General features: G+C 33.5%; 1 protein-coding gene across 1 annotated transcript; it reads left to right on the top strand.

Moving 5' to 3' along the window:
• The first annotated feature begins 208 nt into the window (after positions 1-208).
• Positions 209-18,390, top strand: LOC135125441 (histone-lysine N-methyltransferase EHMT2-like). The gene is made up of 11 exons (XM_064051067.1): positions 209-1,150; positions 1,200-1,378; positions 7,912-8,102; positions 8,157-8,329; positions 8,748-8,941; positions 8,989-9,221; positions 9,266-9,597; positions 16,917-17,117; positions 17,168-17,427; positions 17,476-17,744; positions 17,796-18,390. Exons 1-11 carry the CDS (start codon positions 372-374, stop codon positions 18,111-18,113), a joined length of 3,129 nt encoding a protein of 1,042 aa, XP_063907137.1. The 5' UTR covers positions 209-371; the 3' UTR covers positions 18,114-18,390.
• The last annotated feature ends 94 nt before the right edge of the window (positions 18,391-18,484 follow it).

The raw sequence follows: 18,484 nt of genomic DNA, 5'->3' as shown, positions 1-18,484 counted from the left end.
ATAATGATAATATATAATTAAATAATTATAATTAAGAACTTAATTAATAATTTTAGGCCTCTGTTTTAAGGAGAACTTAATTAATAATTTTAGGCCTCTGTTTTAAGGAGACAAATTCATTCAAATCAAACAATATCAACAGAAACCTATAAATTTGACACACGTCAAGTGTCACTCAAGCTGTGCCCTGTAATACCGGTACCGGTTCGCGCCGCCGCTACCCAAGAAATGTCTTGGTGTCTGTGTTGACATCAAGTTTTGTAGAATTAGCTCGATGAAATCCCCGTCGCCCCATACCCAGTTTACTATGTGAAAATCCGCCCGTTTAACCGAACCCAGCCCAATTTAAACCCACCGTGTCTGAAAACAGAATGAACTCTGGTGACAGCGAATCCGGAGAGTCCAACATTCAAGGCGAAGACAAGAACATCATCGACAAAATCCTAGGCGAAATGAAGAGCGAATTCAACAAGACTGAAAAACCGAACGGCGAAGACAGCCCCGAAGCAGGCACCGCGGACTCTAGCTCTAGTCTCAACAACGCCGCTGAAGAGAACACAAAGACTGAAGAGAGTACAAACGAGGAAAACCACGGCGACGAGCCCGCCGCCGACGAGGTCGAGAAGCCTCGAATCATCCTGTCTTTTAAGAAGCCCACGGCGGAGTCCCCCGCGAAAGCCAAGGAGACCGGCCGGCGCCTGCGGCAGAAAGTCGACGAAAAATTGGAGGAGTCGGGGCTGAAGCGGTCGGCCCGTAGACGCAGCAAGGACTGCTCGGAGTCGGTGCTGCAGAGCGCCATCGCGAGGAAAGAAAAGTCGTACAACGAGTCCAACAAGCCGCAGAGGCTCACGCGCCAGCTCAAGCCAACGCAGAAGATCCTCGAGAACCTGGCGCTGGCCAAGCAGGAGAAGACCAAGTCGGAGAAAGGCAAAGCGAAAAACGAGAAAGCGAAGAGCAACGACGATAGCTTCACGGACGAGGAGAACGACAGGAATCACAGGAAACATAAGCACAAGCACAACAAGCATGGGAAGAAGGCGAAGCGGTTTAAGAGCGACAGCAGCCGCGATTCGGACTCGGATCAGAGCGTGCAGGATGGGCTGAAGTCCGACGAGAGTGGCTGCAGGAGGTCGCGGAGGGTCTCCACTAGGTATTATTTTGTTTGTGGGGGTTATTTGCTGAATATAAGTATTTTGCAGTCGGTTTAAAGACGATTCAGCGACGGATTTGGATGAGCCTAGCTTGCAAGACGCCCCAAACGATGAGAATGCGTTATTTGCGAAAAATGACAGTTCTGAGGGCGGGGACGAGGTGGTGGCGGCACGGCTGTGTTTGTGCACGGAGAAAACTCAGTTTTATTTAGGGAGTAGTGACGAAGGTATGTTCTTTCATGCAAAATAACTTACAGGAAGTCTTATCAGCCAGTCTTATCGCTGTGTAAATGTCAGGCTTTATTGACACAGTTTACGTATTTTTTTTTGATATTTCAATTCAGGTTACAAATGTGAAGTTTTTTAAAAGATAGTAGCCATATAAATTTAGATTTGCTAGTTGTTTGGGTTTATTTGAAGAGTTTAATAATCGCTGTCGGCACCGATTTGTTAATTTTACAGATTCTTCAGTTTTTGATTTTACAGTTTTCTGAGTTTTAAACTTTTAGTTTTTTAATTTTTCAATTTCGTGTTTTTTTATTTTTCAGCAAAAAAACAAATTTATCCAAACTAATATATTGGAAAATCTTAAAATTGTATCATTGAAATAACGAAGAATACAAAAATTTTAAAATGAAAAATCCAAAAATTTCAAAATCGAGAAACTAAAAAGTCGAGTCACCGAAAAATTGAAAAATTGGAAAAACGAAAAAATAAAAAATCCCGAAATTGAAACATCAAAAAATCGAAAAACGAAACAATTTTGCAATTTTTCAATTTTAATAAAATATTGCAAAATCGAATAACAATTCTGCAATTTTTCGATATAATATTTTTCAAATTCTCGATTTTTCATTTTTTAATTGTTCAACAAAAGGTTAAATTTATTCAAACTGAACTTTGAAAAACCGAAAACTTGTAACATTGAAACATCAAAAAACAAAATAATTAAAAATCGAGAAATTGAAAAAATCAACAAAAAGAAACAATTTTGATTGTTCAACAAAAGGACAAATTTATTCAAACCGAAATTTTGAAAAATTTTAAAATTTAAAAATCAGAAAATTGTAACATTGAAACGTCTAAAAATTATAAAATTGAAAAATCAAAAAATTTAAAAATTGAGAAGTCCAAGAATTGAAAAAAATAAAGATAAATTGAAAAAACCGAAAAAATGACAATCAAAAATTGAAAAATGAAACTTGAAATATCGAAAAAATTTAAAATTGAAAAATCGAAAAATGAAAACATGAGAAATTAAACAAGTGGATAATTGAAAAACAATTGAAAAATCTAAATATAGAAACCTGAAAACCCTTATTAATTAAAAATTGAGAAATTGAAAAATTGAAAAAACGAAAAACAAAAAAAAAATTGAAAAAACAATTGAAATATCGAAAAATTGTAATATAGAAACCTGAAAACCCTGATTAATTAAAAATCGAAAAATTGAAAAAACGAAAAATAAAAATTTCTATAAATTAAATAGTCAAAAATACAAAAAAATTTAATTTCAAAATCCAAAGATTTTAAAATGAAACTTGCAATATTGAAAACTTGATAAATTTAGAAATTGAATTGGATAATTAAAAATCGAAAAATTGTAATATTGAAACCTCAAAACTGATTAATTAAAAATCGAGAAATTGAAAAATCGGCAAAACAAAGCAATTCTGCAATTTTTCGATATAAAATTTTTCAAATTCTCGATTTTTCATTTTTTAATTCTTCAACAAAGGACAAATTTATTCAAACTGAACTTTTGAAAAACCGGAAAATAGTAACACTGAAACATCAAAAAATGAAACAATTAAAAATCGAGAAATTGAAAAATCGACAAAAAGAAACAATTCTGCAATTTTTCGGTATAAAATTTTTCAAATTCTCAATTTTTATTTCTTCATTTTCTCGATTTGTCATGTTTTAATTGTTCAACAACAGGACAAATTTATTTAAACCGAAATTTTGAATTGAATTGAAAAATCAAAAAACTGAGAAATCGAAGAATTGAAAAAATAGAGAAAATTTGAAAAAACCGAAAAAATGCGGCTTAAAAACTGAAAAATGAAACTTGAAATATCGCAAAATTTAAAAATTGAAAAATCTAAAAATTATAATATTGAAACCCTGATCGAGAAACTTGAAAACCCTGATTAATTAAAAATCGAGAAATTGAAAAAACGAAAAACAAAAATTTCTATAAATTAAATAATCAAAAATACAAAAAAATTTAATTTCAAAATCCAAAGATTTGAAAATGAAACTAGAAATATCGAAAACTTGAAAAATTTAGCAATTGAATTGGATAATTAAAAATCGAAAAATTGTAATATTGAAACCACAAAACTCTAATTATTTAAAAATCGAGATTTTGAAAAATCGGCAAAACGAAGCAATTCTGCAATTTTTCGATATAAAATTTTTCAAATTCTCGATTTTTAATTTTTCATTTTCTAGATTTTTCATTTTTTAATTCTTCAGTAAAGAACAAATTTATTCAAACCGAACTTTTGAAAAACCGGAGAATTGTAACAGTGAAACATCAAAAAACAAAACAATTAAAAATCAAGACATTGAAAAATCGGCAAAAAGAAACAATTCTGCAATTTTTTGGTATACAATTTTTCAAATTCTCTTTTTTTATTTCTTCATTTTCTCGATTTCCATTTTTTAATTGTTCAACAAAAGGACAAATGTATTCAAACCGAAATTTTGAAAAAATTTAAAATGAAAACCGGAAAACTAAAAAATTAAGAAATTGTAAAAACGAAACATGTAAAAATTAAAAAATTGTAACTTCGAAAAAACGAAACACTGAAAAACCGAAAAATTTAAAAGTTGAGAAATCGAAGAATTGAAAAAATACAGAAAATGAAGAGCCAAAAATTGAGGAAATGAAAAATTGAAAATCAAAAGTTGAAAAACCAAACTTGAAATATCGAAAAATTGAAAAAATCGGCAAACTGAAAATTGGGTAACGAAAAAACAATTAAAAAATGGAACAACTGAGAAAAAGATAGAAACTGTAAAATCGAAAATTTGAAACATTGAAACCTGAAAAAGTGATAAATTTTAATTTCTAAGAATTGAAAAATCGAATAAACGAAAAATTGTAAAATTCAACAAATAGAAAATCGAAAAATTAAAAAGCAAATTAGAAAATCGAAAAATTATCAATTAAAAAAACGAAAAATATAAAACTCACAAATTGAGAAATCAAAAAAATCGAAGAAACAAGATAATTTGGAATTACCTACTTGGAAGTACTTTTTTTATTTTTTATTTTCTCTTGTTTTCGTTTTTTAATTTTAATACAAGGACAAATTTATTAGAACTGAAATTTTAAAAAATCAAAAAATCGGAAAATTGTAACACTGACAAATTGAAAAACCCAACAATCTAAAAATTGAGATATTGAAGAATTGAAAAAAAAAAGCAACTCAAAATCGAATAATTAAAAGGTTAAAACAATTAAAAAATGGAAAAATTGTCATATTGAAACCTGAAAACCCTGATTAATTAAAAATCGAGAAAGTGAAAAATTGAAACAACGAAAAACAAAAACTTCTATAAATTAAACAATCAAGATACAAAAAAAAAATTAATTTCAAAATTCAAAAATTTTAAAATCAAAACCGGAAAACTAAAAATTAAGAAATTGTAAAAACGAAACATGGAAAAATTAAAAAATTGTAATATCGAAAAAACAAAACACTGAAAAACCGAAAAATTTAAAAGTTGAGAAATCGAAGAATTGAAAAAATACAGAAACTGAAAAATCGGAAACTGGAAAAGCCAAAAATTGAATAATAAAAACCGTAATAATTATTTGAATAAAGTGAAAAATTAAAAATCGGCAAATTTAAAAATGAAACAATTACAAAATTGTATATTTGAAAAAAAAAATATATGAAAAAATTGAAAATCAAAAATTGAAAAACCAAACTTGAAATATCGAAAAATTGAAAAAATTGGCAAACTGAAAATTGGGTAACGAAAAAACAATAGAAACTGTGAAATCGAAATTTTGTAATATTGAAACCTGAAAAAGTGATAAATTAAAAATCTAAGAATTGAAAAATCGAATTAACGAAAAATTGTAAAATTCAACAGATAGAAATCCAAAAATTGAAAAATACAAAAATTTTACTGAAAAATGCAACAATTTCATAATAAAAATCCCAAAACTAAAAAATGGAGAAATCGAAACACGGAAAATCGAAAAATTATCAATTAAAAAAACGAAAAATATAAAAATCTCAAATTGAGAAATCAAAAAATCGAAGAAACAAGATAATTTGGAATTGCTTACTTGGAAGTACTTTTTTTTATTTTCTCAATTTTTCGTTTTTTAATTTTAACAAAAGAACAAATTTATTAAAACTGGAATTCTAAAAAATCAAAAATTAAAAACTGAAAAATCGAAAAAGAAACATTGAAAAACCCAACATTTAAAAATTGAGATATTGAAGAATTGAAAAAGTAAAGCTACTCAAAATCGAATAATTAAAAGGTTAAAAAACAATTGAAAAATCGAAAAAAAAAATTAATTTCAAAATTCAAAAATTTTAAAATCAAAACCGGAAAACTAAAAAATTAAGAAATTGTAAAAACGAAACATGGAAAAATTAAAAAATTGTAACATGAAAAAAACGAAACACTGAAAAACCGAAAAATTTAAAAGTTGAGAAATCGAAGAATTGAAAAAATACAGAAACTGAAAAATTGGAAAATGGAAAAGCCAAAAATTGAATAATAAAATCCGTAATAATTATTTGAAAAAAGTGAAAAATTAAAAATCAGCCAATTTAAAAATGAAACAATTACAAAATCGAAGAAACAAGATAATATGGAATTACCTACTTGGAAGTAGGTACTTTTTTTATTTTCTCAATTTTTCTTTTTTTAATTAAGGACAAATTTATTAAAACTGGAATTTCAAAAAACCAAAAAATCGGAAAATTGTAACACTGAAAAATTGAAAAATCAAAAAATTAAAAACTGAAAAATCGAAAAAGAAACACTGAAAAAGCCAACAATTCAAAAATTGAGATATTGAAGAATTGAAAACATAAAGCAACTCAAAATCGAATAATTAAAAGGTTAAAACAATTGAAAAATCAAAAAATTGTAATGTTGACACCTGAAAACCCTGATTAATTAAAAATCGAGAAAGTGAAAAATTGAAAAAACGAAAAATAAAAAAAACAAAAATTTCTGTAAATTAAACAATCAAAAATACAAAAAAAAAATTTCAAAATCCAAAAATTTTTAAATGAAAATCGGAAAACTAAAAATTCAGAAATTGAAAAAAGAAACACTGAAAAACCGAAAAATTTAAAAACCGAGAAATCAAAGATTTGACAAAATGCAGAAACTGAAAAATTGGATAATTGAAAACCCAAGAATTGTACACTTGAAAAAGAATCCTCGGGAGATTTAAAAATGAAACTATTACAAAATTGTAAATTTGAAAAAAATTAAAACGTAAAATCGAAAACTTATAATATTGAAACCTGAAAAATTGAGAAATTGAAAAATCGAAAAAACGAAAAATGGTAAAAAGCAACTTGGAAAATCGCAAAATTAAAATATCTGCAAATTAAAAAATCGAAAATTTTACTGAAAAATAAAAATCATAATGAAAATCGAAAAATTAACAATTAAAAAAAAACAAAAATTTAAAAATCTCGAATTGAGAAAATAAAAAATCGAAGAAACGAAACAACTCGGAATTACATACTTGGTAGTACATATGTACATACTCTATTTTTAATTTTTCATTTTCTCAATTATTCTTTTTTTAATTTTTCAACAAAAGGACAAACTTATTAAAAGTGAAATTTTAAAAAAATAAAAACTGAAAAATCGAAGAACTGCAAAAATAAAGAAACTCAAAATCGAATAATTAAGATGTCAACAATTGGAAAAGGAAAAATTATAATCTTAAAAATGAAAAAACTGAAAATTTACAAAAAGAAAAGTCAACAATTGCAAAATTGAAAATCAAAAATAGAAAAAACGAAACTTGAAACACCGAGAAATTTAAAAATTGTAATCTTAAAACTTGAGAAATTGAAAAAAAAAGAAACTGTAAAATCGAAAAACTGTTTAATTAAAAATCGACAAATTGTAAAATTCAAAAGTTGAAGAATGTCAAAGTAAACATCGAAAAACTGTAAAATTAAAAAAATCGAAAACTGAAAAATTGAAAAAATGAAACATTGAACAATAAAAAAATTGAAATACCGAAATGTTGAAAAAATAGTGAAAGTAAAAAATCGGATAACGAAAGAATCAACAATTGAAAAATCAAAAAATAAAAATATCTTAAACTGGAAAAATCGAAGAAACGAGAAACTGTCAAATCTAAAAATTATGACATTGAAACCTGAAAAAACTGACGAAATAAAAATCGAGAAACTGAAAAATCGATAACAAAAAATTAAAAAATGCGAGAACTCCAAAATAAAAATCGAAAAACTGAGAAATCCTAAAATCGAAAAGGTAAAAATCTCAAAAATCGATGCGAATTAAAAAAATGCTCGGACCACACAGATGAAAGCAATAATATTCGACTTTGGGCCAGTTTGAATTTAGCGCCGATGTCCTTTATTACGGACTCGATTACAATACTTCCTTTGCTTACGCTCGGGAAGTAAAAATGTTAGGTTTATTGGAAAATCAGCAGGTCTGTCCTTTTTCTGATGTTAGGATCGTCGCTAATAAAAGAGAATTACATAATTTTTTTTTTTTTCAGAAGTTAGCTATTGCGCAGCGGTGGACAACATCGGCGATAAATTCGTAGGCTGCAGCCGCATCATAAAGCCCAAAGAAGCCATGCTGATGCGGCCCTCGACCCGAATACCGTACACGATCCTGTGCGAATCCCACAGAAACAGGTTGCTGCGTCACAACTGTTGCCCAACGTGTGGAGTTTTCTGCACACAGGTATACGGCGGGAAAGTTGCATTCGTGGGGTCTTAAATTTTCGTTCTAATTCAGGGACGGTTCGTCGAATGCGAATCCAAACACCACTACCATCGCGAATGTCAGATTTCCGTCGGCGACGCCGACTGTTGTCCCCACTGCGGTGCACCTACGCCTCCTTACGACGTCAATATCACCATGCACTCGGCGAAAAGACCCATTTTTCTCCCAGTACAAAAGGCTCAATAGTAAGTTTTTGCGGTCGATTTCGTGTCGTCACTTTGTTCATTTTTTTTAATTTCCGTGTGTCAGATTCTAGCAGGGATTTTGTTTTGATTGAGTTGATCTTCGACAGTTCAGGTAAAGTTTCGTCAGAATCATGTCGATTTTACGGCCTTCGTCGCGCGGGTAAAGTCGGAATGTTTCTGGCGAGACTATATCGTGATTATTGTGGAGCGTCTTCGAGACTAGATTGTTTTGTTTTTGTGTGTCTTTGCGTGTATAACAGTTATTTTTTTCTATGAAATTTATTTACAGAATGAAGCCACACGTATTTTTAAACTTAGGTAAATTCCATGTAGTTTGCAAGCCATTTTTGTATAGTTCGTTGTGGTACTAATTTTTTTCGAAAGGGTAAGGCTTTCAATTAATCCGGGGACGTTTTAGTGCGTCGGCTAGAATGAGTTTTCCGAGTAGTTGTAAAAGCGAAGACGAAATCAAATGTATCACGCCCCCACTCCTCCCGCTCGGCGCGCTCGACATGCAAAACTCGCTGCAGTACGGCGACGAGGAGTTCGAACTGGCGGACTTGGTCGTCGCCATTCGCAACAACTCCGTCGAAAAAGTAGCGGTAATTTTAGGTAAAGCCCCCAGCCGAAGTTTCGCTCTTCTAACGCCTCTCCCGCAGGATCGAAAAGCGTCGACATTAGTTGTAAAATTCCCGAATGCAACGACGGCACCGCGTTGCACCTAGCGGCGCAGAAAGGCCAAGTCGCCGTCGTGCACATGCTCCTCGTGGCCGGGGCGCAGCCCGACGCCTTCGACAAGGACCAGAACACGCCCGTCATGCTCTCTGTGCTATCGAACCACAACGACGTCGTCCACTACCTGATCAAGACCGGCGTCAGCATCGACCTGAAGGTAATTTTCGAGCGAGTCTTCCGAAAAAAAGCGCCGTTTTGCAGGGCACCGACGGCATGACCGCCCTCCACCTCGCCGCCAAATGCGGCAACCTCAAGGCGTGCGAGCTGCTGCTCGCCGCCGCCTCCGCGATCAAGAACTTCGTCAACAGCCAAGACGATGGCGGCTGGACGCCTCTGGTATGGGCATGTGAACACGGTTACGCAGAGGTCGCCAATTTTCTCATTTATAAAGGTGCGGACGCCTCGCTGCGGGACGTGGAGCACAACGTGGCCTTGCACTGGGCGGCCTTCAGCGGCAGCGCGCACATTGCGGAGTTGCTGCTGAATAAGGGGTGCGACGTAAACGCCGTCAACGCGCATGGGGACACGCCCTTGTAAGTGCGAGCGCCACACATTGATTAAATACATATAGATAGACCCATGCTATTGTTTGGAGCGAACAAGAGATGGCGCACCAACAGTCGGCCGTCCAAAGTCAGTTGATAATTTTTTTTTTATAAAGTACCGACACGAGTTTGACAGGGCAACAATAACGATTTTTTGTCCGCATGATGGCGCTTTCAAAGCAAATATTTCATGATACTCTAGATTTTGACGTAAAATAGCATGACCAAAAATAGTTTCCAAATTGATTGTAAAAAGTTTCATTATTTATTAATTTCAATTAACTCAGTAACGAGAACAAAATAACTAACACAAAACAACTAATTAACTAATTAAAGTTTAAAACTGCTCGCATACCTACACTACGACTAGATTTAGCTAAATTAGATCCAACAGAGGCAGAATGGTAAATTCTTAAATGAATATAAATTCTTGTTTTAAAAAATAAATTAATAACACGTTTTTGGATGTTGTGACAAATAGGAAATTATTCCTCATCTAACAAATCTAAAAATCCGCAGACTAAATGATCTAATTTTAGAGATCCTGCACTTAATTTATTACAGTTTTGTCTAAAAATTTTTTCTGCTTCAAGTACTACATCAAATATTAATTTAGACGGATATAACAACAGTCCTTCCTTATATGATTTTAAATCAACTAATGTTTTTAAATCCTCAGTAGTTTCTAAATCTTGTGTAGCAATAGTTGAAAAATAGGTATGACAGTGCAGTTGGTTGTTTTTTTATATTTCTTATGATGGATCCCAAAAGATAATAAAGTGATTGTTTTTCTTCAAGTTTTATGTTATCTGCTAAAGAATCTATTGTAAGAAATGGCTCAACTTCTATATCAGACTGATTATCATCCGTAAAAAAATCCACCAGTGGAATATCGTCAGTTATACCATAATTTCCGTATTTTGGTTCTTTAAAATACTGAGACACTGAAATTAATCGCATAGCCGTTTTAAATTCTTTTGCGTTAGGAACTGGATTTCGAGCTCGAATATTTGAAAATACATTTTCGAGAGCATCTTGCGTAAATCTACTTAGTAAAAGATACTGAAATTTATGGGTGTTCAAAAATTTTTCCTGTAAGTCCAAAACAGTTTGGGTACTTAAAAGAATGCCTGTTTGAATTGGTTTCCAGTGCCCTTTTTGTCCAATTTTAATGTTTGATGTTTATGTGGATCATATATTTTAGGAATTTCAATGTTTCTTCGTATTCCACCATTTTATTTTTGCTTAGACCAAGTTTTGCTGATCGAGAACTCAGGATACTATACCACTTATAAATAAGTTCTAAAAACCAAGCTGTTAGATGATTTTGTGAGATTTTTCCTTTCGAAATATAAAATTTAATTGCTGCAGATGTGTCGTGATTTAAAATCGCCATAGCCCCTTGTACAGCCATTTTTTGGTAATGATTTGGATTTAAATGGGTTTCTTTTAAATAGGGTGCAATTTTTAGTTCCATTTTATTATCTTCTTCTACAACTTTCTTTATGGGTTCAATGGTAATTTCATTGGTTGGTAAATTATATTTACTAACAACATCTTGACTTAAATACAATGTGTTTCCATCTGTTAACGCAAGTCGAATATTTTTGTACACATGGGTGGCGTCTGCTACAAAATATTTTTTTTTCTTTTCGGTGTCGTTAATGAGATATTCTTGTACATTGTTAATTTTTGAAAATCTACCAGCCGAAATTTGATTTAGACGCCAAAGAGCTCGATTTTGTGGTCCCATATCCGAAATGATAGCGCAAACATCCAATTTGATCGAATGAGCTTTTTTCAAAATTGATAAAATTATTTCATTTGCCTCTGTAGCTGAGTATGTATTTCCTGTAAAATGATACCCAATCGTTTGTTTCCATCTGGTCGTTACGCCGTCCAGCATAAACACAAGAGCGTGACTTGCATACTCATCGCTATCTTTATCACCAGAATTTTTGAGTGTAGGTTTACCTAAGTAATTATTTATTATGACTAATTATTAAAAACAAAATTTGTGTTATTATCATACCTATTACTTCACCACTACTGTTGTCAAATTGTAATTCAGGCTTTATAGCCATTTCATCAATCATTAACACGGCGTGTTTTTCTTCTGGAAGTAAACAGTCCACCTTTATCTCTAACAATTTAAAAATTTGGTCGTGTATTTCTGGCATGCACTTGAAAAATTGTAATCTTCTTTGCAAAGTTCTGATACTTGGAAAAGGATAATTTTGTTTTCTAATTTCTTCATAGCCATTTGAACCACAGGTAAGGTATAACTTTAAAGCCTTTCTTACCGTCTGCTCCGACCATTTTGTACAGTTAGGAAAACCTTTTTTTAAAGACCTAATTTGTTCGGGTTGGAAAATTTTCTTTAAACTTTTGAGTAGTTGTTCATTTTCATTTTTTAAAGTTTGGATTGTTTTATTTGCAGTTTCCAATTTTTCTTCTAACGATTTTATCAATTCTTGAAATTCTTTAGAATGTTCAACGTTGATACTAGCGATGTCTGCTATAGCAATAGATATTTTAATACGTAAGTCAGACTAATGTTACAATAATATACCAATATTTTCTTCATTTATTGTTATTCTTTTACGTTTTAGCGATTTCTTAGAATCTTGATTTGCAAAGTTAAAAACATTTGGGACAGCATTCCAACGTAACACTTTACGGTCCTTTCTATTTTCGAACTGGTCTTCTGTAAAGTGATTCTATAATATATTTATAGTTATGAATATATTATTTTTTCTACTCATTAAGGTTGAAGTTTGTCATTTTCCCATCGCTGGCAGTGGATGAAATTTCATTTCACCCTCTAGTGGAAAAATACTCGGCCGTCTACGATTTTAACGGGTCGTCCAGCCTGAGCGTTTCGCAGCTAGCGAAACGTGTCGCGTATCGCCTGCACCGACCGCACCGTCCGCTTCGCGCGCTTCGAAAATCATGACGCCTAGGCTGGACGACCCGTTAGTGTTTGACGTTTAATACTGCTAGTTTACACAAGTGAAAACAATGAACATGAGTGAGACTGACGAAGTTTCTGAAGAAATTTTGAATGCTGCCAATGCGGCATTTTCGAATCTGATACAAGTGCAGTTATTGATACAGGAAGCAGCCAACTAAGTTTAAACAAAGATACAAGTTCAAATAATACTTACGATAAAAGTGTAAATATTATTGGTGATAATTGCACAAATTGTTCTATTACAGTTAATGTATTTCAAAAATAAAATACCTACCATAAACAAACATTTATTTCCTAATTTCTTAGAAAAAATAGTATATGCAACTCGCGGATGAAGAAATTTCAACGGCTCGAGTTTCTTTTTCGCACTCGCTCGTTGCACTCGCTCGGGTGAAAAAATCACTCTCGCCGTTGAAATTCAACTTCATCCACTAGTTCCATAATGTACTATTATTTTACTAGTTATTATTGGTACCTCGCAAATCATAGCGTATTCAGATAAATTTTCCCTCTGTATATTGTCAAGCCATTTTTTTCGTCTCTCCGGATCTATTTTTTTTATGGCAGTCTGTAAAAGTGAACACCACATTTATTGTGGCAGGTTATTGCACAACAACACGGCATTTTTAGCACAACAGTTAAAAAATTTAAATTGTGCAATTTATTGTCATCAAATTTCAAGCTTGACATGAGAATTAATGAACCTTTTTTGGATTTAAATCTAGCGCCTTTCCTATAAACTGACTTTGCGGCCGTCAAACGCCGGCGAAAAGCTTGGACACCAATCACGCGCATAGGTAACACAAATCACACCAACAATACATTTAATAAATCTACCACTCGATAGAGGGCGACGAAAAAAATGTGTAAAAATCTCATAGTCAGCATTTAGATAATTTACAACGTTGCCAGATGAGTCTAACACAACTTTGCCGTTATTTCTATTCGATTAGATTTTATTTCGTTTAAAAGTTTCTGGTAAAGAAATGGGATTATTATAATGAATAAAAATAAATAAAACAAACAAATTATTACTTGTTATTTTAAATACTTGTTAGTGCTAACATTATTATAAATAGGGTCCGGTAACTCAAATTTTACAGTACGAGTGAGATGTTTCAGGACGAGGCGACTGTAGGGAGCCGAGTCTTTAATTTCGAAACGAGTACTGCGAAAAGAGTTACCGGACGCATGTCGTTATGGATTTTATTTCATACTATCAACATATTTTTTCATTCGATAAAATAATTACTATTTTGAGAAAAAGTTCAAATCGAGTCACTTTTTCTGACATCGTCAGCAACCGCTGTTTGGTAAATGTTTTAATTTGTTTATTCGTGCAAATCAGCATCAAAAATGGTGTTTAAACACATAGTAACACTTTACAGGACTTGTTCTTTTTAGCTCAATTTTACCGGACTTGTCCGTTTTTTTTTATTTTACCGGACTCCTTCGAATCCAGTAAAACGTGAAATTTGACACAGTATGAAGTAAAATAAATGTAAATAACACATTGGAAATTTTTTCTACGCTTTTGTGTGCTCGCTTTTGTTACTAATAATAGAAAGGAAAATGCTTTTAAATGCGTTTTCTCAAAACTTACTATATTTGTTTAGAAAATTTATTAGACTAGAGACGGACAGATATATACTAAAGACAAAACATATGCATTCATATAAATCTTAAAAAACGGGTAACATATGCCGCATAAAGTCAAAAATCAGACATTTTCTTTCACATTTTATGATGTAAATACAATTAAGTATATCGATAACTCGCCACTGAAAATTTATTGAAATATAATTTGTGTTAAAAAAAGGTTTTTGTGGTTTTATGGTTTATTAACATAATTTACTTATTTAAATTAAATATTTTTAATACATAGCACAAGTTCTCGATATTCTTTATTTTTATTCCAAGTAATAATTGTGTTTCCTTTAGTTTTAATCAAGAAAATTTTTCGGTTATTATCTAACATACTTTTGTACATTAAGAAACTCAATTCCACGTCGCAGAACGTTACAGGACAATATTTAAATAAATAAAGAAGTCGTTTTTATGTGTTTTAAAATTCACTCTGATTTCCGAACTTTCGACTTTTTGGTGTTTCACTTCGGCACAAGAACTACTCGTATCTCAAAGAAAACAAACAGTGGAAAAATGGAACAACTTTAGAAACTATTCTTTTATTTGTTCTGTCTTGCAGCGAGAAAAGAATATAGCGTATTGTACCTATATTTCATAGTAAAATTATCGATCCGGTTTAAAATTCTACCCACCTAATTGGGTAATTACATTAACAAACTAAAATTTTCATTGAAGAGACAGACTGTTCTAGGAAACTTCACTAAATCTCTTTATTTACGATCTATTCAAAGACCGCCGGTCTCACTGATATTTCTTACCTGGCTCCTACGAATGAAGCGAAAAATGCACAGATTGGAAATATAGTAAATGGGGTAGTATACTATCCTCAAACATATTTGGCGTTTATGACTTCACACCAATTTGACTCCCATTATAATTCAATAGGCCGTCACAACCGGATGTCTTAAACCCGCTCACCGATACCTACCTGAAAAGACCTTTTCTGGTAAAAGCACAGCGCAGGACTGAGTTTTGCATTTACCGACAACTGCGCCTTTCAAGTTTTTTATTTTAAGTAAAAACAAAGTAACTTTGTACTCAATCATTTTTTATTACAGCACAACTATTTACTTATTAACTACTACTGCTTATTTATTGATCGAAATAGTCACTGTCATCATCACTCGACTCTTCTAAATTAATAATTAACGGTGTTATCAACCGTGCCCTGTACTGGTCTTCTTCTTTTGTGGAATGTCGTACACAATTGGCCCGCATTTCGGCAGTTATTTTGGAAGCTTCTTCCCTAATTATGTCAATTGTTGCACTACTAAATTTTGGTGCCGTATTATTCCTTCTTATATTATTTTTCATTTGCGACCAGATTAGTTCGATGGGGTTAAATATACAATGGTACGGCGGAAGTCTAATCACCCTAAATCCACGATCTCGCGCCATAGCATCTATTTTATATTGTTTCTCAAATTTTCGAGTGTGTAACACTTCTAATAATTGTGTCTTTGTGTAATTTTCTTCAAAGTATAAATCATGTTCTGTAAGGAAATTTTGAAATTTGAAAATTTTAACAAACAAAATTACTCTGAGTCCGGTCCTTCGCGTCTCGACCGTCCCTGGCACGTCGAAAAGGTCTTTTCAGGTAGGTATCGGTGAGCGGGTCTAAGACATCCGGTTGTGACGGCCTATTGAATTATAATGGGAGTCAAATTGGTGTGAAGTCATAAACGCCAAATATGTTTGAGGATAGTATACTTCTGTAACCGTCCTGTCTATTATTTCGCACACAACAAAACAAAGGTCCTTCGAGCAATATCAAAGTACAATTCGGTATCACATTGTCGTATCAACCAGATTACAAAAAACACTGGTAGGACGAGCCCAGTTGCACAAACATTGGTCCTTCGAGACGGAGTGCACAAAACATGGGTTCATCGAGCAGGATTATACAAAAAACAAGTCCTGTGAAGTGTTATACTATGTGTTTAAACATATGATGCTGATTTGCACGAATAAACAAATTAAAACATTTACCAAACAGCGGTTGCTGACGATGTCAGAAAAAGTGACTCGATTTGGGTTTTTGTCTCAAAATAATAATAATTTTATCGAATAAAAAAAAATGTTGACAGTATGAAATAAAATACATAACAGCATACGTCCGGTAACTCTTTTCGCAGTAGTCGTTTCGAAATTAAAGACTCAGCTACCTACTCGTCCTGAAACATCCCACTCGTACTGTAAAATTTGAGCTATTTAGAATAACTTTAATAACTATTTATGTTTTCATCAACACTAACAAGTATTTAAAATAACAAGTAATAATTTGTTTGTATTGTTTATTCATTATAATAATTCCATTTATTTACCAGAAACTTTTAAACGAAATAAAATCTAATCGAATAGAAATAACGGCAAAGTCGTGTTAGACTCATCTGGCAACGTTGTAAATTATTATCTAAATGCTGACTATGAGATTTTTACACATTTGTTTCGTCGCCCTCTATCGAGTGGTAGATTTATTAAATGTATTGTTGGTGTGATTTGTGTTACCTATGCGCGTGATTGGTGTCCAAGCTTTTCATCGGCGTTTGACGGCCGACTGTTGGTGCGCCATCTCTTGTTCGCCGGCCGTTGGCCTGTTCGCTCCAAACAATAGCATGGGTCTATCTATATGTATTTAATCAATGCGCCACAATACTCCCCGACCGAAAGTAAAAATTCGTTGCAGGCATATCGGGGCGCGCCAGGATATGTACGACTGCAACGTGGTTCTGCTGGCGAGGGGTGCAGACGTTACTATACTGAATAAAAACAGCGAATCGCCGCTGGACTGCGTCCCGCCGGGCGGTGACTCGTACAGCCCGATAGCTCTAAACATCACGCTGCAGGCGACGGTCGACTACGAGTCGAGCAACGTCATTCTGGCCAAGTAACCGACTCCGAAAAGGTGTGTGTTTTGTTTTCAATGCGAATTTGTAGCGACATCTCCAAGGGCAAAGAGACCAACCCTGTGCAGTGTTACAATAACGTGGACGCCGAGCCGCAGCCGATCGACTTCCAGTACATCACCCGCAACTGCACCACCTCGGACGACGTCAAAGTCGAAACCAAGATCAGCTCGTTGCAGTATTGCCAGTGCGCGGATCGGTGCGTGGACGACGACTGCTTCTGCGGGAAATTGTCGGTGCGGTGCTGGTACGACGAGGAAGGAAAGCTGGTGCCCGACTTCAGTTACACAGGTGAGCCTCCTCCGACGTTAACCACACCACTAACGCGACTCCTTGAAGACATCCCCATGATATTCGAGTGTAATGAGCGCTGTTCGTGCAACGCAATCACGTGCAATAACCGAGTAGTACAAAAAGGACTAACCCAAAGATTCGAGCTGTTCAAAACTATGGATAAAGGTTGGGGGATTCGCACGCTGCGTTTGATCCCGAAAGGTAGCTTCGTTTGCGAGTACGTCGGCGAGATCATCACCGATCTGGAAGCCGACAAGCGCGACGACGACAGTTTCCTCTTCGATTTGGAAAATAGGGTCTGCAGGAGCGATAGCGTGAGTATAGGTGTCCTGTAGGAGGACGCAAAAATTAGCGGCGTGTTGTAGGATATAGATACGTACTGCATCGACGCCAGGTTCTACGGGAACTTCGCCCGATTTATCAATCATTCCTGCAGTCCGAATTTGACGTCGGTGAAGGTGTTCGTGGAGCACCAGGATTTGCGCTTTCCGAGGATCGCGTTTTTCGCAAATAGGGATATAGCTAGCGATGAGGAGTTGAGTTTCGACTACGGGGAGAAGTTTTGGATTGCAAAGTACAAATCGCTGTTTTGTCTGTGCGGCAATACGGAGTGTAAATATTCGGAGGACACTATCGAAATGACTGTACGAAATCACCAAAGAAGGTTAGAGGAGTGCGGTTGAGTTTTGTTGTTTAGCGGTTACTGTTTTTACTGTTTAATTTATTGGTGTTGTTAGTGTTCTTACCTTGACAGGTATACTTAATGTTATTTATCAAGTTATTCCATTTTGTATGTAAGTATTTAATTGGACCACAGCTGTGACTGATTGTTTTGTTGTTTCACGGAGAGGAGTTATTTATTTGTATTTTAGCGACATGATTGTGTCCACGTTTTGTACGTTTATTTAAGCGTCGTGCACCGCCGAGATTTTTGTTTTGTAAATATATGTTTTCTAATTATTTGGAGGATTTACTCGAACAAACAAAAAGAAAAGAAAAAAATTGGTCGAAAGCTGTTTCGACAGAACTTCCCTCGCACCTAGAGTACAGTGAA

Source organism: Zophobas morio, unplaced genomic scaffold (assembly GCF_036711695.1).
Source record: "Zophobas morio isolate AGI-343-1 ecotype UQ-CSIRO unplaced genomic scaffold, CSIRO_AGI_Zmor_V1 ptg000008l, whole genome shotgun sequence".
NCBI classification, from domain to species: domain Eukaryota; kingdom Metazoa; phylum Arthropoda; class Insecta; order Coleoptera; family Tenebrionidae; genus Zophobas; species Zophobas morio.
This window is presented reverse-complemented; position numbering and strand designations above follow the sequence as displayed.